This window comes from Pan paniscus, chromosome 4, assembly GCF_029289425.2.
Source record: "Pan paniscus chromosome 4, NHGRI_mPanPan1-v2.0_pri, whole genome shotgun sequence".
NCBI classification, from domain to species: domain Eukaryota; kingdom Metazoa; phylum Chordata; class Mammalia; order Primates; family Hominidae; genus Pan; species Pan paniscus.
In genome coordinates, this window is record NC_073253.2 from 108,639,562 (window position 1) to 108,660,086 (window position 20,525).

Sequence of the window (20,525 nt, forward strand, 5' to 3'; positions counted from 1 at the left end):
CACTTCAACTATGTATGTGTGTACACTTATGTGTTTATAGAAGAAATCCATGTTCTTGGCAGAAAAATCTGAAAATACAGCTTAGCAGAAAAAATTCCTTCATTTCATCATTTAATAAATATTTACTGAGTGTCTATTTTGTGTCATGCAAACTTACGAATCATGCTTTCAAATACCATTAAAAGCATGAAGAAAATGCAAAAGAAAAACTGCAAGATACAAAATATGCAGAAGATATGTGGAAAAATTAGTAAAACACAAATCACACACATGACGAGAGAGACAGAGGGAGAGGAAAAGATTCTAGAAGTAAGTATATCAAATGTAGGCAGTACATTCCAGGTGGTAGGATTAGGATGATTTTTATTTTCTTCTGCTTGCCTTTTTTCCCCGTGTTTTTTTATAATGAACATATATTACTTGAATACTCAGAAAGTTTGTATTTCAATATTAAGTATTTCTACATATTATGTTAAGAGCACATGCATTACCAGACATCTGATTTGCTGCTAAAGTAGAATATATGAAGGTAGTAACGCATGGAGTATATGTGGACATTTTTATTGTTTCCATTACTCAGTAATAAGAAGCATTGTTTAAAGATGTGTGTGTATGTGGCACTACACAATTATCTATGCTCATTTGGACAGGGACAACTAACATGACCCTTTACTTCTTGCCAATAGATCTACCTAGCAGAGAAACAATGAGATCAAAGACACATTTTCAAGGAAAAACAAACCCTGAAAATTCAGATACTTTCTTCTGTCTCTTTGTCAAGGCTACCCTTTAAGATGTCTCCTTTCTTTCCTTTTTAACTTTTTATTATGTAAAATCTCAAACATACTAAAAAATATGTATAACTGAGTATTCAAAAATATATACAAGAAACCCCATGTTCCCATCACCCAATTTCAATAATTATCAACAGTATTAAGAACTTTCTTTCCAACTGCTTATCTTGCACCAGTAAGAAATATAAACTTATGAACAGAAAAACCATCTTTATAGAAAACGATTTTAATATTAAATTTAAAAAATTGCTTTTAGGCCAGGCGCAGTGGCTCACACCTGTAATCCCAGCACTTTGGGAGGCCGAGGCAGGTGGATCACGAGGTCAGGAGATCAAGACCATCCTGGCTAATACGGTGAAACCCCCGTCTCTACTAAAAATACAAAAAATTAGCTGGGCGTGGTAGCAGGTGCCTGTAGTCCCAGCTACTCAGGAGACTGAGGCAGGAGAAAGGTGGGAACCCGGGAGGCAGAGGTTGCAGTGAGCTGAGATCCCGCCACTGCACGCCAGCCTGGGCAACAGAGCAAGAGTCCGTCCCCCGCCCCCCAAAAAAATTGCTTTTAAAAGCCTCTGCATGTAACCTTGAAACTTCCTCCCCAAAGAGCTTCTGAGGCCTGCTGATGCAGTTACTACCTTTCTTATGCATTTGCCCTTCTTCCATAATAGCTACTTGAATGCATTATTATACTTGGAAAATGGAAGAAGCAAAATAAAGAAAGCAGCAAGCTGGGAAGTGTGAAGCCATCAGACAGAACTGGGGGAAACAGTGAGCACTCCCCCAGGGAAAGTGTGGCCAGGAGGGCAGCCTCAGTATGAGCTGAGGCTGTGGCCCCATGATGGGGAGGCTACTCTCATTTAATGAGAGATCACAGGCAAGGCCAGTGGAGTGCCATAAAACTGCCACCTGGTTATACCTACCCAAACTGTTGTCACTGCTCGTGGGCCAGGAAGCAATTCTATCCCTCAGCTTCTTTGGACAGGAGTTGTCTGACTTTGCAGAAAGATCTACTTCCTCCTTCCTAATTTCTCGAACAAGCTGCATGCGGCATCTTGTGAAATCCTGAAAGGAAATCTTCCCATTTTCATCTGCTCCCAATTGGTTCATGATCTCAGCCACAGACTCTTCCATATTCAGCTGGCGACAGACCATTAGCAAGTCATTTCTGCAGAAGGGGTTGAACAGAAGAAAATGTGTTATGAGTGACATTTAAGCTAGAGAAACCGGTTAATGAAAAAAAAAGGTATTTCTTAAATATATTCACATACTAGACCTATTTTCAACTTTCTCATTGTTTCTAGAAAAGTGATAAGTGTATGAAAAAAACATGTTTCATTTGGGTTATTCTAAACAAAAACTCTATTATTTGGAATGGTGAGGCAACTTTTAATCTTTTGTTCTCTTTTTCTTCCTGTCTCCACACCCTTCTCTCCCTTTCTTTGTTTTGAAATTGAGGATTATAAAGTTCTTTCTTTACACCTGAAGAGCATAGCACTGTAATCTCACTGTAAGATAAAGTTTCAGAACATAGAACAGACATTATTTCTACTCTTGGCAGAGTCCAAAATCTAGTCAAGTTATAAAAGAACCAACAGAGATTTTAACAAGCTTGATTTTCAGCTTTCTGGACCAATCAGCTAACTTTAGTACTTGTTTAAAACATCATTTAATCTTGACTTTCGTGGTTCAATGCTTAGCTACCTTTGGTTTTTCCTGCTTTTGAGTATTTTCCACCTTCCCACAAGCAATCAGTGAGCCCTAAGACTAAGAGCAGGGATCAAAATCTCAATGTCTTCCAGGACTAGATTTAATGTAAATGTGTGAAGTGGATAGATCTAAGATAAGAGGGCTTGGTGGGGTCTGTGGCTGGACTAGAGAAGTGTACCCAGCCTACAGAGTCTCAAATTTAAAAAAAGAAAAATAAAAAAGAATTTCAAAAAGAATAACAAGAACAATAGCCCTATGCTGACCAAGAACATTTATGTGGAGGACATCGGTTTGATCCCTGACATACAAGTCTTGTTCTTTTCTCTCTACCTAACCTCCTTTAGCAAATATTTTGCTCATATTCCTCCAACTGCAGGTTTCAACAAAGGTCAAAGGACTGTAGAATTTAAGTGCTGGAAGAGACATTAGAAATTTGTTCATTGTCACAAACAAAGCTAATTAGTGTGCCTGTCTCAACATACTACCAAAGTTCAGTTATCTGGAGAATATAACCAGTTTGATGTTTGCTGATACCTGAAACCTAATCATGCTAAGACCACTCTTCAAGTCACCCTTCACAAATTCTGTCTCCTGGTCAATGTCACTATGGTCTCTCTTAAATTCCCTAGGCTCACAAAATTGTGGGCATTTTTAATATCTTCTCATTCACTCCTCCTTAACCCTAATTCTGTGCCTTGCACTCCCCTCCCCCACCTCTGCCCTTGTCCCCTTCCCCAAGTTTCCAGGGTCTGAGTTATCATCAAATTTAGGTTAGTCTTCTCCCTGAAATGCTTTTATACTTGCTCTTTATGGTGTTTCTAAATAAATGTAAAAGACTCCAAGACCTTTCAATTTAGGCCAGGCCTATGCCACCAGCCTTTTCAGCTCATCACCCTGCTTCCATATGCTATCCCATTTTCATGTTTTATAAAGAATTTTTACACATAGCTACATGTTTTATCTTCTGTGTACATGTGTGTCTGTGTCCATATGTATATCATATATATATATATGCCTCTGCATCTGTGTATACACACATACACATATACACATACACATACACACACATATATTTGTAAAGTAGATGCATGAGGATAGGAATAAATACATACATGGAAGTGGGTATGGCAGGTTAAATTATTAATATTAGTCCTAATATTTCATTATCCCACAGTAGTGTTATAAAAGTATACCCTTGCCTTGGTCTCAGGGCCAAGGACATTCATGGTAGGTGTGTCCTTTCCCATCCCTTAACTTCAGGCTTCACATCTAACTTGCTTTGGCCCCTCGGATATTACTGGACAAGTGCCTATACTGTTGAGCTTGTCCCCTTTTGCTTCAGTCATCATTAGGAGAAAAACATACCATGGTAGCCATTATCCCTGTATCTAGCCTGGGTCTCAAAATAAGCCACCCCAATCTATCTGAAGACTCATAGCTTAAGAAAAGTCATTCCTGCTGACCCCAAAATGTGTGATCAAAAGTAAGTTCTTATTGTTCATGCAAATTAAAGTTCATTCTTAAGCTCAGATTTTGTGATTTTTCTTCCATCAGTAGCTAATCGATAAACTGGAAAAATGTTTGTTTGGTTTTTAAAGTAATATTTTCATATAATATTTTCATATAAGACCTACCTGATATCCAGCCAGATTCATCCAAGAGTTAGGGATGATTAGGATTGCTAAAGCAGGAATACCAACAGAAAGAAAGGATCCTGCTTTTACTCTGAGTTCAGGGTTCAGATTATACTTTCTAAAATAAGGATTTCTTTTTTAGATATTTAGAGAATAGTCTTAAATTTAGGCTTAGCAAAAAATAAAGAGGTTTTCCAAATTCCAGAAGTTCATGTAATGTTAACATTAATATTCTCTGATTGGTAAAAATATGGTGTATTCATTTTTCCTGTTTGTGTATTTTCACTTTTCACAGTGTATTATACTACTTTCATAAATTGATATGTCATTGAAGGTTTTAGAATGGGGATAGTAGTAGTACCTACCTCATAGGACTGCTCTGAAAAGAAATGAAATAATACATAGAAAGCACTTAACATAGTTCCTGGCACATATTAACTACTCAATAAACAGTAGCCATTATTATGGTTGGTTTATAATTGTTGATCATAGATCTTTCATAATACCCCAGTTTCATGATTAGGGCTTTAAAAATGAATTGTGATCTGCTCAGGGGAAAAGAATACTGAACGGAACTGACTACCTCACTAAGTGGTACAATCTGTCCACAGAGGCCCACCCTTCCTCGCTGCTGGCAGCCCACTTACATATATTGGGCACCCTGGTGAGAAACTCAGCTCTATCCAGGCTTGAGAAGCCCCATTCTACAAGAAACAGCTGCAAAGAAGTAACTGTGGTCTAGAAATACCAACTCAGAGTAGAATGTGTAACACTGAATTTTAATTTTAAACGTGTAGGCTGTTGAGAGGCTGATATAAAAGATCAAAGCCAAAGTACATTCATTGCACTCTACCAAATTAAGTCAAATTGTAAGTTTTAAATAGAAGTACTAGTTTTTAAAAACTAAATTCAAGCTAAATTCTTTCAGTATAGAAATACAAAATTAACAATAATAACTAACAAGCCTGCAGGGGAATTACAATTATCCCCTGATATGGTGTGGATGTTCATCCTCTCCAAATTCCATGTTGAAATGTAATCTACAATGTTGGAGGTGGGGCCTGGTAGGAAGTGTTTGGGTCATGGGGGTTAACCCCTCATGAATGGTCTAGCACCATCCCCTTGGTGATGAGTGAGTTCTCTCCCTGTTAGTTCACACAAGAGCTGGTTGTTTAAAGAGGCCTGACACCTCCTCCCCTACCTTGCTCCCTCTCTTGCTATGTGACATGCTGGTTCCCCTTTGCCTTCCGCCATGATTGGAAGTGTCCTGAGGCCTTCACCAGAAGCAGATGCCAACATCATACTTCCTATACAGCTTGCAGAACAGTGAGCCAAAATAAACCTTTTTTCCTTATAAATTACCCAGCCTCAGGTGTTTCTTTACAGCCACGCAAGAATAGACTAACATGTCCCCATTTTACAGATTATGATATGACAGTTGAAAGAGTCAGAGACAGTATGAGGCACAGCCTGGAAATCTAAACCAAATCGGTCTGATTCTAGAGCTCTTGCCCTTTCCATGCTATCATCTAGCATCTCGGACATTAATAACAGGTACATTGTGGCATGAGAAAACAATTAGGGACAGCACTAACATGAGCAGCTTGATTATCAAAGGTCATGAATTAACAATGCTTTTATATCAAACCAGAAAATTACATTCATCTATACATGTGTTATCCTTCTGTGTTACACACGAATGAGAATATAAAGTTACATTTTGTTACCAACAAGATGAGAAAACAAAGTTACAGGAGTGGAAGAAAATTATAAAAGCTCTCCTTTATATCAAGAGCTAAGTCTGGAGAACTTGAATCGCAGGGTATTTCCATACGCCACCTTGCCAGGTTGTTACAAATGGCCTTCAATGACGTACAGTCCCCTGTGACTATGCCTCTTTACAGCATGCCTTTGCCATTCCTTCCATCAATAGGTGGAGGCTATTTCCCTGCCCTTGAATCTGGGCTGGCCTTGAGACTGGCTTTGACCAACAGAATGTGGTGGAAATAAAATTCTAGGATTCTGAACACACAGGCCTAAAGACACCTTCTAGCTTCCAATTTCAACTCAATGCCTCCCACTTCCATGCAGTCCTGGCAGCCTGCTCAGCCCCATGGTGGTCTTTTCCTTCTGATAACATTTAGTACCTGCACCAGTCATTTGGTGATTATTTACAGTTTTATGACAGCTTTTGGACTGTACTTAACTTTGATTTCTTTCTCTCTTTCTCTTTTTAAAAATTGTTTTCACATATTCAATCCTTATCTTCCCAATATGACCATGAGCTCCTGGCAGCCAGTGTTGATGCTACGTCAATTCCCTTTGAGATGTGTGCAGCACCCAGCACACCACCACGTGCACAGCAGACCCCATCACATTTGTTTTGATGGAATGATACATAAACTCTCAGAAGTTGAAAATGATCTTTCTTTTAAAGAGGGTCCCCACTTTGGATATTTTCCACTATATACCTGTCTTTGTATTTTCCCACAGAATGCAGCACACGGGATGCTCAGTAAGTATGAATGACCAATGGCCTCCATAAAACACTAATAACCCTGTAGCCTTTGTGACAGAACAGCAGGACATTTCTCTGCCCTAGGCAAGGAAAGTTTTTCAGAGGAAGAGATACTAAATTGAGACTGTCCAAAACTAAGATAGTCCAGCAGAGAACTACGTCAGTAGCAATAACAACATCATGTAAGTGTTCTGCCTTGAAAAAAAATAAAACTTTTGTATATTAGTTCAGAAAACACATATTAATTGTAGAAAATGTAGACAAGCAGAAAGAAAATACAGCTTACATGCAATCCCTTTACCTAGCAATAACCACAGTGAATATCTGGTGAATTACACAAAATTGTACTGAACATTTTTTCCTCTAAGTTGTTATTGTTACAAATGCTTTAAAAGGTGTTTCATACTCATATTCATGCATATATATCTTATCTTCAGATGATATCATCATAACATGAGAAAGAAAAAGACCTCAGTTTGTATCAGAGGAGCTGGCCAAGTCAGGCAATATTTAGCTCTTAGAGAACACCAATCACCAGACAGCAGAACTAAAATGACTTCAGTCATTTCAAGATTGATGCTTCTCACTCAAAACTGCATGGTTTCACAATGAACAGCTATTATTTTCTATATATAAAAGTCTTCTTTTTCTCTTGGCTATTCTTCCTTTAACTTATAAAGAAATTGAGTATAAAGTGAAAATTCAGTAAAACTATTTGTCATTCAAGTAAATTCGCAGCCTAACCTTGGGGATGTATAATGGGAAAGATGGGCTTTGGTCTCTCAGGCTCAGGGGCAGAGAAAAACACTATTCTTCCCCACAATGATAATAAATCCCAAACCCAGTTGGAATGAGGGCTATACAGAGGCAATTTAAGTAGTAGGTTGCATGCTTTTGTTCGAAATTCTCAACTAACAGAGACTCCTGGACCTAGTAGGTAGTCCAGAAATAGTTGCTCATGAAAGACTACAAAAAACATCTAAAAACTTATTTTGCCCCAAATCTTCAATTTGAGTCACACAAAAAATGTAATTTAGAAGTCTCTAATTTCAGTTCTACAAATATTGAAAGTATGAAAAATTATAATTAGGTCATAAAAAGTAACAGGTTTCCGGGCTATAGTTGGTAATTTCTGTGTATAGCTGTTGAACGGAATAAATGCATTTGCCTTTCTTTCATCATTGCTTCTTACGAAATAAGTAGAGTGAAGTACAAAACAATAAGCAAATAAGCAAACAAAACCATATTTAAGAAAAAAGGAGAAGAAGTTATTAAATATAGGAAATTTCAACAAATTTCAGAGAGATACAAAAGAGATGGGAGCATGATGATGGATGATACAGGCGCTAGAAATCCTTGCCTAGAATATGCAGCAGGGGAGCTGCTGGGTGGTACTAAAACGCTGAAGGTTCTGGGTTTATAGCCAGCCAGTGTGATGAATTGTGAGAATGAGAAGTGGGGCTGAAAACAGTGGCTGTACTTCCTTTTCCTAGCATGGAATAAGGAGATATTGTCTAAAGTTGGTAATCAGGGTTGGGCATAGTGGTTCATGCCTGTAATCCCAGCACTTTTAAAGGCCAAGGCAGGAGGATCACTTGAAGCCAGGAGTTCGAAACTAGCCCAGGCAACAAAGTGAGACATTGATCTTCACAAAAAAAATTGAAAAAATTAGCCAGGCATGGTGGTGCACACTGTAGTCTCAGCTACTTGGAAGGCTAAGGCAGGAAGGTCACTTGAGTCCAGGAGTTTGGAGGCTGCAGCGAGCTATGATTGTACTACTGCACTCCAGCCTGGGTAACACAGCGAGACCTTGTCTCTGGGGAAAAAAAAAAAAGCTGGTCATCAGGATACAGAAGTATTAGCATATTTTTCCGTGTTATGGAAGAAATGATCAGGAGAACTAGAAGCACAAATGGTACCAAGACTTTGCCTCTGGGGACTGGGCATGGGTGTGGAGAGGGAGGTAGGGCAGGAGGGTTGTGTTTTGTCACAAACTCTTCTGTACAATTTTATTTTGTTGTTTCCCATATGCATGAATAGTTTTTATTAAAGTAATGTTTTCTAATTTTAAAAAACCAAATAGATTATTAATGTAATTTGAGATGTGACAAAGATTGTATTTAGATAAAGAATTCCACAATGCAATAAGGAAAATATAACAACCCAGTAGAAAAATAGGTAAGGCTAGGCATGGTGGCATGTGCCTGTAATCCCAGCTACTTGGGAGGACGAGAAGGGAGGATGCCTTGAGGCCAGGAGTTCAAGGCCATAGTGAGCTACGATTGCCTATGAATAGCAACTGCACTCCAGCCTGGGCAACAAAGTGAGACCCCGTCTTTAAAAATAAAGAAAAAGTAAGAAAAATGGGCAAATGACGTGAACAGTCAACAGAAAAGAAAACCCCAATGGCCAATGAAGATATAAAAAGATTCCTAACCTCACTAAGTGTAAGGAAAACGTAATTTTAGAAACTGGATGCCATTTTAGTATCTAATGGATTGCCAAAAACATTAGTCTTACAATACCAAGTGCTGACAAGGAAACAGAAACTTACACATGGTATTGGTGGAAGAAGAGCTGGTACCACCTCTTGAGAGGACTTTGGCAACATCTAAAAAAAAAAAATAGACTCAAGCATACCCTTCAACCAGAAATTCAACTTTTAGTTACATGTGCTCAAGAAATTTATGCATAAATGGAGGAGACATGAACAATATCTGTAACAGCAAAGAATTGAGAAGAGGTTAACAATAATATTAATAGTCATATTTATAATAATAGCTAATATACACTGGATGTTTATTGTATGCCAGGGCTTGAGCTAGTCCTTTATATATATTAATTAATTTAATGCTCAGCACCACTCCATGAGGTTGATACCATTATTATCTCCATTTATAAGTGAGGAAATTGAGGAACAGAGATGTTAAATAACTAGTCCAGATGCCTATCAACAGAAAATACGTATATATACAAATTGAAGTGGCATCACATAATGAAATACAGTAGAATGTAGGTTTGAAAGAAATGCATCTACAATGTATCATCATAAAAAATCTCAAAAACAGTAGTGAGTAAAGACATCAAGTTGAAGAATGACATAAACAATATGACAGTATTAATCAAAGGTTTAAAAATATACAAACAATGCTATAAACTGTGTATAGATTTACACATAGGCAAGTAATAAAAACAAGGTCAAGAAGCATAAATCTCAACTGTAAAGAGGTGAGAGAGGGAGAAGAACAGGATTAGGGAAAGGCACAAAGGGGGCTTGACATGCATTTGTAATGTTGTTTTTAAGAGCTGTGGACAAATATAATAACTTCTCTGCAATCTGGGTATGGTACATATGTGTTAATTACATACTCTGTAACTTTCAATATTTAAAATGTCTCTTAATTTAAAAATCTAACATATATATAAAGCTGATTCAAAATAAGTTTGGTCTGAGGCTATAGTTGGTGGGGAAAATGTTTAAAATAATGTCATTCATATCAATAAGTGTTTACAGGACATGACCCTTGGAGTTAATCAAATTAGATGAATGATCCAAAATGTCATTTTGGAACTTTTGTTCATCCTTACAGACTAGAGAGCATCTGGTTATTTTCCTGGTATGATTTTTTAGGAGTGGAATTACTCATTGTTAAAAGGTTCGATCTCTCAATATAGTTTTCTCAACATCCTTCGAGAAACATCAAATTTATAGTCCCACTAGCAGTGTCTAAGCTGCTCATGCTTTGGCTATGTTTCTAGAGACAGTGGTCTAATTCCCTACATAGAGAGTATTCCCTATGTCCTCATTTTCTTTTCTGCAAAGGCATTCATAACATATAATCCCAGAGACACATTTCTTTCTTTCTCTTCAGTGCTTAATGCCGACTGCTACCGTCTTGAAACTCTTCCTTCAGTCTGTTAAACTCTGTCTTCTGGTTTCTCCCATCTCTGTATGAAAGGTCCATATCAGAATTCTTGTCCTTAAATACATGCTATCTTAGAGTCATATCCTTGGCCCCCTGTTTTTTCACTCTAAAACTCTCTACAGATAATCTAATCTAAATCTGTGGCTTTAATCTACCACTATGTATGGCTGACTACCAAATTTCTATCTTCAATTAAGTAGCAATCCATTTTCTACCGGGTAGATACAATTGACTGTCATATATTTATCTTGAACTCAAAGTCCTGTGCTTAATTCATCATCTCGTACCCTTTCCCAAATTTTCTCCTTCTACCTACATAAATTATACCATCCAGTCACCCATGCTGGAAATCTAGAAGTTATCTAGGATGTTTCTTTCTTGGTTATCCCCATACTCAATTACCAAGGACTGGAGCTTTTATTGTCTAAATAGCTCTCACATCCATTCTGTCCTGATCATCCCTACCTCTCAACATTTTCCACCTGGTTTACTGCATTGGTCTCCTAATTGGTCTCACTCTTTCCAACAGGCAGCCAACAAATTCTGTTACTCTTTCCTGCTTAAAATCCTTTATTTGCTCCCCACAAGACTTTTAGCTTCATACCCAAGTTTCTCACTTCATAGCCAAGGCCCATCAGAACATAGCTGGGCCTACCTCTCTAGTCTCATCTTCTTGCTGAAGTAGGTAGCCTTCATTTCAGCCACCAAATTTCTTTTAGCTTCTATAAACGGTCACTGTTATTTTACATGCTCCTGCTTTGCACATGTTTGTCCCTCTGCTCAGAACATCCTTTTCTTTCCCTTTCTTCAAACTCCAGCGCATGTTTCATAAGTCACTTGAACAGCGTCTCCTTCAGAAATCTTCTGTATCTCACATAACTCCCAGTCTAATTTGATAGCTCTTCATTATCTTATCAAAGTAATTGCTCAAGCTTTGATCACTTACCCCACTCTATAGTAATGACTGATTTATTTTATCTCACTTCTAGTAAACCAGAGGTTGGCAAGTAAGACCTGCAGCCAAATCTAGATCATTTCCTGTTTCTGTAAATCTAGTTTATTGGAACAGAGCATGCCCATTTATCTATGTAATATCTATGACTACTTTTTTGCTATAATAGCAGAGTTGAATCATTGTGACAGAGACCATATGGCCCACAAAACCAAAAATATATACTATATGACCCTTTACAGAAAAAGTTTGCAAATCTGTACTAGGCTGTAAATTCCTAGAGGACAAAGTTCATTCCTTGTTCATTATCTTTGAGTCTGTAATACCTGGTATACAGTAAGTGCTAAATAAATGCATAACAAATAAATGAATACGTGGGTAAATATAATGTTAGACTTGAGGTAAAAGAGGTGAAAAGAGAACCTAAAACATGAAAACTTTAATGCCATTTCTCCTGTACTTTTTGCACACTTCATTTTGTAATCACAAATTAAAACAAAACAAGTTGATATCATTAGGTTTTTAAATATCTTCTAGTATATATGTATGAAAGGAAAATAAAAACTTGGGACCCTAAATTCACTATGCCAAAAGAAAAAAAAATTAAGCTGAAAGCTGAGTCATGCAAGAAGCTGCCTTTCCTTTTGTTCCAAAGCAGATAGCTACAGATAAAAAGTTAAATATCTCCACAGGTAGCTACTCTATGTTCACCTTATCTTATTTAAAGTGCCAATTTACTGAGCACCAGGCGTATATGTAATTGACTATTCCCCTACCTGCTCCTTTTCTCTTGCAATATATGGATTCAGTAAGGTGACCATACCCTCCCTCTTTCCCCCCAGGCTGCTGTTTCCCTTTAAATACTGAAGCCTTCAAAATCCATGCACCCTTAACCTTGGCAAAATAAACTTCTAAATTGATTGAGACCTGTCTCAGATACTTTTTGGTTTATATATGCTAGGCTCCATACCATTCAAGTCAGTAATCTAAACTTTCTATATAAATAGATATTAATTATGATGCTCAACTCTTCATAATTGCCTGGGGTGATTAATTAAAATATTTTGATGCTTATGCTCCATGGCCCATGAAACTACATCAGAATGGTGGGGGTGGGGGACTGGGAAATGGGAGAGGGGAAGGCAGCATCAGTATTTGTTAAAAGGCTTCCTAAGTAGTTCAGAGAACTTCTGTCCTATATCAACAGTCCTAAGGAATGACGGTTTTCAGGACACTCAGGAGTCTTAGTGATCAAAAACAAACAAGGCTGGGTGCAGTGGCTCATGCCTGTTATTCCAGCATTTTGGGAGGCCGAGGCAGGAGGATTGCTTGAGCTCAGGAGTTTGAGACCAGCCTGGGCAACATGGCAAGACCCCATCTCCACAAAAAACACAAACATTAGCTGGGTATGGTGGCATATGCCTGTAGTCCCGGCTACTTGGGAGGCTGAGGTGAGAGGATCATTTGAGCCCAGGAGGTGGAAGCTGCAGTGAGCCCTCATTGTGCCATTGCACTCCAACCTGGGCGAAAGAATGAGACTGTCTCAAAAACCAACAAACAAAAAAACCGAGCCATGCACAGTGGCTCATGCCTATAATCACAGCAGTTTGGGAGCCCAAGGCGGGCAGATCATTTGAGGCCAGAATTCAAGACCAGCCTGGCCAACACGGTGAAACCCCATCTCTACTAACAATACAAAAAAAAAAAATAGCCAGATGTGGTGGCACACACCTGCAACCCCAGCTACTCGGGAGGCTGAGGCAGTGGATTGCTTGAACCTAAGATGCAGAGGGTGCAGTGAGTTGAGATCGCACCTCTGCACTCCAGCCTGGGTGACAAACCATATTGTGGTCATTTATGTACTTGCAAGATAAAATAAAATAGATTATTTTGAAAAAATCCTCTATAGAAGTAGGAAAACAAAAGGATTCCTCTGGAATTTAAGCTCCCCAAGGATGGAGAATTTTGTCTATTTTCTTCACTGTTGTATTCCCAATACCAAGAATGATACCTGGCATATAATAGGTACTTGATAAATAAATAATAAATGAATAGCAATTTCTTCTTTTGCTTTTGATCAACCAGAAGCCCATGATTCCAAATATTCCACTTAACTGAAATTTTACAAAAGAAGAAGGCAACCTGGCAGATACAGTATTCAGTGAATCAACAGATAACTTTCTTTAGGGGCATAAAAATTATATTCTACAATTTAAAATGGAGTTTTAATGTTAAAAAGGGAAACCAGAGAGACACTGCTATGGATAAATGCACCTCAGCCCCTTTTTAAAATTCAGCTTTTAATTAAAAAAAGGTCAGCTGTAGTCTGGAAACACATGTGATAATAACATGAAGAGTTATAAAGGAAAGGGAAAATCAATTCCAACATTACCTAAACAAACAAACAAAATGCCATATGACATGCATCTGAAGGAATTAACTGAATTCATCTTGGCTCCTCCCACTGTCTTAAAGCACTCACCAAGTCTGCCAAAGTAATTAACATCCTACACTGGCATGACGTTGAGCCCATGCATTCGTTCTCTCTCTTACTCTGTCACTCTGCGTTTCTAATAAAACATTCTGCTAGAAATGATGAAACTATTGGTCTAATTCTCATATCTGAAAAAACGCTTTTGGTTGTGGTTACCAACTTGAAAAAAATACAGAAAAATAGGAAAGACAAAACAAAAATCAAGATTGAAAGAAAGAATAAACATTTTAAGTCACCTAATTTATATTATAAAGATTATTTTCGAAATGTCAAGCCTAATGGAATATTGAAATATAAGCTTTTTCAATGGGGAAAAGACTCCCTGGTCAATAAATGATGCTGAGATAAGTGGCTAGCTATAAGTAGAAGAATGAAACTATCCCCTTACTTATCACCATACACAAAAATTAACTCAAGATGGATTGAAGACTTAAGTAGAAGACCCACAGCTATAAAAATCCTAGTAGAAAACCTAGGAAATACTCTTCTGAACATTGGCCTTGGAAAAGAATACATGACTAAGTCCTCAAAAGCAATTGCAACAAAAATAAAAATTGACAAGTGGGACCTAATTAAACAAAAGAGCTGCTGCACAGCAAAAGAAACTATCAACTGAGTAAACAGACAGCCTACAGAATGGGAGAAAATATTCACAAACTATGCATCCAACAATGGTGTAATATCCACAATCTATAAGGAGCTTAAATCAGTGAGCAAAAAACAAATAACTTCATTAAATAATGGGCAAAGGACATGAACAGACACTTCTCAAAAGAAGACATGCAAGTGGCCAGCAAACATGAAAAAATGCTCAACATCACTAATCATCAGAGAAATGCAAATCAAAACCACAGTGAGGTACCATCTCACACTAGTCAGAATGGTTATTGTTAAAACGTCAAAAAATAACATTTGTCAGTGAGGCTGTGGAGAAAGGGGAATGCTTGTGCACTGTTGGTGGGAATGTAAATTAGTTCAGCCACTGTGGAAAGCAGTTTGGAGATTTCTCAAAGAACTAAACATGGAACTATTTGACCCAGCAATCCTATTACTGGGTATATACCCAAAGGAATATAAATCATTCTACCAAAAAGACACGTGCACTTGTATGCTAATCACAGCACTATTCACAATAGCAAAGACATGGAATCAACATAGGTACTCATCAGTGATGGATTGGATAAAGAAAATGTACATATATACCATGGAATACCATGCAGCCATAAAACAGAATGAAATCATGTCCTTTGCAGCAACATGAATATAGCCGGAGGCCATTAACCCAAGTGAATTAACACAAGAACAGAAAACCAAATACCACATGTTCTCACTTATAAGTAGGAGCTAAACAATGGGTACACATGCACATAAAGATGGCAACGATAGACACTTGGGAGCTACTACATGGGAGAGGGAGGAAGGAGATCAAAGGTTGAAAAATTATTGGGTACTATGTTCACTATCTGGGTCATGGGTTCAATTGTATCCCAAAACTCAGCATCACGCAATATACCCATGTAAGCTTTTTTGTAAAACTAGGATTTCCAATAAGCAACTTTCTCAATATTCTTTATTTTGAAACCTATTTCAATTTATTTTGAAGTCTATTTTAACCCTGGGAATTAGTATTTGTAGTCTTGAACTGTACTGTTCAATATGGCAGCCAGTAGTCACAGGTGGCTGTTTAAGTTTACATTTAAATTAATTAAAATGAAATATAATTAAAAATTCAGTTCCTCAGTTGTACTAGATCAACAGCCACATTTCAGATGCTCAGGAGCCACACTGGACAGCACAAGTATAGAATATGTTTTGTTCATCACAGAAAGTTCTAACACTGGAAAAAATAAAATAGTCTACAATATCTTCAAATAGCTTCAGGCAATAGTATCAGTTAAGGAAGGAGATTATTTAAAATGTCAGTTATTGGCCAGGTGCGGTGGCTCACGCCTGTAATCCCAGCACTTTGGGAGGCCGAGGCAGGCGGATCACGAGATCAGGAGATTGAGACCATCCTGGCTAACAAGGTGAAACCCTGTCTCTACTAAAAATACAAAAAATTAGCCGGGCGTGGTGGCAGGCACCTGTAGTCCCAGCTACTTGGGAGGCTGAGGCAGAAGAATGGCGTGAACCCGGGAGGTGGAGCTTGCAGTGAGCAGAGATTGTGCCACTGCACTCCAGCCTGGCCGACAGAGCAAGACTCTGTCTCAAAAAAATAAATAAATAAATAAAAGTCAGTTATTATTAAGGTTATTTACTAAGTTATTATTCTAAGTAAATAAGGAAAATAGAAGCTTTTTTTCCCTCAGAACATAAAAACACTATTATAAATTTGTTAGTATTTTGCAGCTGATTTTCTAATTTTGGATTCATTTCTACTTATGGAACATATAAAAACTACTCACTTTTTGATTAAGGAAATCAGATTCAAATTCATGTCCAAATCACCATCCCCTTATGAAAACATTTTGGTTGAAAGATTTATAGGACTTCTGGGGCAAGCAGAAGGGTAAGGATGTTTCCTAGAGAAAGCACCAGCTTTGCCTTCTTAGATTTGAGTTACTGCAGTACTAATTCCTTCTGATGTTTGGCCTGAACTTTCTAAGAGGTCACAGAAATAATGAATAGCTAAGATCATTCACTGACATGATAGTTTCCCCTTTCCAGGTGAAACGTCAAGAATGACTAAAAGCCAACATTCAAGAAGACAGCATCTGCAAACAAGTGAAGTATTATGTTTACATGTTTTTTAACAGCTTTTTATTCTATAGTTCTTTTACATGTGACTGTTTCCTAATATTCTTACTCTTTATTGTTTTGGCCCTCTCCTTTTTTTCGTTTTTTTTTTTTTTTTTGAGATGGAGTCTTACTGTGTCGCCCAGGCTGGAGTGCAGTGGTGCGATCTTGGCTTACTGAAACCTTCCCCTCCCAGGTTCAAGTGATTCTCCCGCCTCAGCCTCCCGAGTAGCTGGAATTGCAGGCGCCCGCCACTATGCCCAGCTAATTTTTGTACTTTTAGTAGAGACAGGGTTTCACCATAATGGCCAGGCTGGTCTCAAACTTCTGACCTCAGGTCATCTGCCTTCCTCGGCCTCCCAAAGTGCTGGGATTACAAGCGTGAGTCACCGCGCATGGCCTGTTTTGGCTCTCTCTTAATTTGATGTTTCCTATTGACACTGTAGTGAAAGAAAATACTTTAATGTATTTCCCCCTTGGATTATTTCTTTAAATCAGTAAATTAACATTTGGTATTAAGCAAGACTCAGCCTATCTTCACAATGATTTGTAAAAACTTCTCAAAAGCAGTCTCTGCCATTCTTGGGGAAAAATACTCATTCAGAGGCTATACAAAGTATTTTAGATATATTTTTTCATTTAATTCTCACAATAGCAGATCTTATTTTCATTTTACAGGGTCTATCAGTGCCTTGTAAAAGGAAATCTGTCCCAAATTCCTGGCACCATACTTGGTACACAGCAGGTACTTAAACAGCTTGGTGGGTGAATGAATGAACAAAGAGCACCTTTTTGTTAATCTCAGTGACAGATGTAGAATCTTACAGTGAGCACTCAGTAAATCCTCACTAATTGAATATTCTAGCAATAATGGTCAGTATGACAAATGAGTAAGTGGCTCTTAATATATCAGTGTCCTTCCAAAAATCCCACTAAAGCTAAGCAATGGACTCCAGATCCAAACATTATGTAAGGCAGTCATGTCTGAAAGATATAGAAAGAGGGAATACTTGGAAGAGGCCTAATACATAGGTTTTGGGGCAATAAAAGTATTTGGGAAGTGAACCACTTTTTAAAAATTTATTTCTAAGTGTATTTTAATAATACTTCCAGAATAGTTATTCCTTCAGATCATTTTAGGTCACACTTTTTATGGGAAAATTACACACTTAACACCATTATTATAAAAAGACAATTGCACCCAATTTCTTTCACCAGGGTAAAAAGATGTATATTACAACATGTATTTAATATATAAAAGATTCACAGTGTACTGTGAATGATAAACTTACAATTATGTTCATTTTTTCCATTGTAGAAAAGGAGTAAAGGTAGAACATAAAGCAAAATTTTTCATTAAGTACTACTCAATAGAATAACCAAGTCTAAGCAATGTTTTAGGCTAGGATCCAAAGGTGTACTTGACCCCTGGCTCTTTAAATTGAAGTGGCCCATCCACAGAGCCTGCTACCAGCCTTCTCAATCCTCTGTCCCTTGGTCTCATTGTCTTTCTCATTTAGCAGCCTTCTCAGTATTTCTTGCTTCCCACATCATTTGAACCTGTATGTCTGACCTCCGAACCTCCAGACTCTGCTCACACAGTTAGGGACTGTTGCATTCATACTGAGAATAGATGTTCCCAATGTTTATTTTGGCTCCTTGGGTCTTACCTTGGCCTGGACAGAAACCTAAACCTTTCCCTGAGGCTGAGACTGTGACATGTGCAAATTTCCCCAGGTTTTCTTATTTATATATATATATATTCTCCTCTAGAAGTTAAAAACTTTATTTTTGTATTTTTAAAATTTTACATATTTTTAAAATTATTATTACTATTTTTTTGAGACAGGGTCTTCCTCTGTCACCCAGGTTGGAATGCAGTGGTGTGATCATAGTTCACTGTAACCTCAAACTCCTGGGCTCAAGCGATCCTCCTGCCTCAGCCTCCCAAGTAGGTAGGACTATGGGGGCACAAAAACATTCTCAGCTAATTTTTTTAATTCTGTGTAAAGATGGGGTCTTGCTATGACGGCCAGGCTGGTCTTGAACTCCTGGCCTCAAGTGATCCTCTCGGCCTCCCAAAGAGGTGGGAATACAGGTGTGAGCCACTGCACCTGGCCTACCAAAAAATTTTTAAAACACTCAGCACATGGAGGATTTTTTCTAATTTCAAAGTGACCGCAATAAAGTTCTCCTAAATATCTTCCAAACTACTTTAGTTTTAGAAAATGGCATTAACGCAAAAATAATATGGGTGAAATGCTACTTTACACTTTTTTAAGGGTTAAAAAATGCAAATTTTTTTCATGTATAATATTCTGTCTTATTCTACTCACTCTCTCAGATTATAATCAAAATATTATAGCACAAGAAGCAAATGAGGGCTTGTAGTCTGATTACAGAAAGGAGAAGGAGGAGATTTAATGCAGCATAGGCAGCAGCCTCAGGCAAGAAATGTTGTCATTGTGTCTCACATCCTCAAGTATTACATGAAGATATCGCCCAGGCTGGAGGGCAGTGGTGCGATCATAGTTCACTGCAGCCTTGAACTCCAGGGTTCAAGTGATCCTTCTGCCTCAGCCTTCACACCCAGATAATTTGTTTAAAAATTTATTGTAGAGAGAGGTCAATTTTTAATATTAGATTCAATGCTGCCAAATTGCTATAAAAGATTTGAACACTTTTATGCTTTCAGTGTTCAAAGACTTTCATAGCAATTTGGCAGCATCTTGTACTTACCTTGCTGCAGATTGGCAAGAAAAGACTAGTCTGTGGCCCACTCTGAGTAGCACTGTTCTAGATGTCATGAATATGGCTAAAACTATCCCTTACCTTATAGATTAGAGACCAGTGTGGGAAGGAATGGCACAGAACAGCAACAATGCCAGTATTAGCCATGGTAGCTTGCCATCATTGTTTACTTTGACGTACCATTCTAAGGAAAGTAAGTGCACACTGTAAGAACATTTAAGTCTATTTCAGTATTCGTAAACACTGTATTGGGGAAACAACTCATAGTAATGCCATCAACGTTTTATATTTAAAATATACCTAAGTTAAAGTTAAATCCCAGAAATAAAAAATCCTTCAACTAACCACAATCGCATATTTAAATGAGTACTGTGAACTAGGTGTTCTACGTAATTAAACAAAAGGGGCTCTTCATGTTTCAGAAATTTGTAGTACAAATCATATCACAGATTATAAAGCATTCATCACAAGGAAGGAGCTTCTTCTGGTTTGGCCTGGATCTGTAGTGTTACAATAGTGGCTGAGAGAGAGGTGGTAAAGTTCCAGCCGGAGTAATAACAAGCTGTTTGGACAAGAAGGAGAGAAGAGGAAGGTGGGAAATGAAGGAGGAAAGGAAGCAGCAGAGGGAGCGAGCTGTAAGCCCCCAGCGGGATTGCCATCAGGGAGCCAAATCCAGGGGTGAGAATGTGAGGTCCAGTTAGTAGAGCGGCTCAATGGTAAAGTGATAGCTACATGACACCACCACCACTTTGGTTTTAAAAATGTCAAAACTTCAGTTTGTTTCTTTTTTTCTTTTTTTGAGACAGAGTTTCACTGTTGTCACCCAGGCTGGAGTGCACTGGTGTGATCTCAGCTTACTGCAACCTCCGCCTCCCGGGTTCAACCGATTCTCCTGCCTCAGCCTCCTGAGTAGCTGGGATTACAGGCACGGGTCAACATGCCCAGCTAATTTTTGTATTTTTAGTAGAGATGGCATTTCACCACATTGGCCAGGCTAGTCTTGAACTCCTGACCTC

The 20,525-nt window shown here is 38.1% G+C and overlaps 1 protein-coding gene across 2 annotated transcripts in view; it reads right to left on the minus strand.

Moving 5' to 3' along the window:
• MCC (MCC regulator of WNT signaling pathway) overlaps positions 1–20,525 on the minus strand; it is a 469,040-nt gene that overhangs the window by 365,141 nt on the left and 83,374 nt on the right. For both annotated transcript variants that reach the window (XM_034960341.3, XM_063604592.1), the window contains exon 2: positions 1,712–1,956. In XM_034960341.3, coding sequence (XP_034816232.2) covers positions 1,712–1,956 — 245 coding nt within the window. The remainder of the gene's footprint in view (positions 1–1,711; positions 1,957–20,525) is intronic.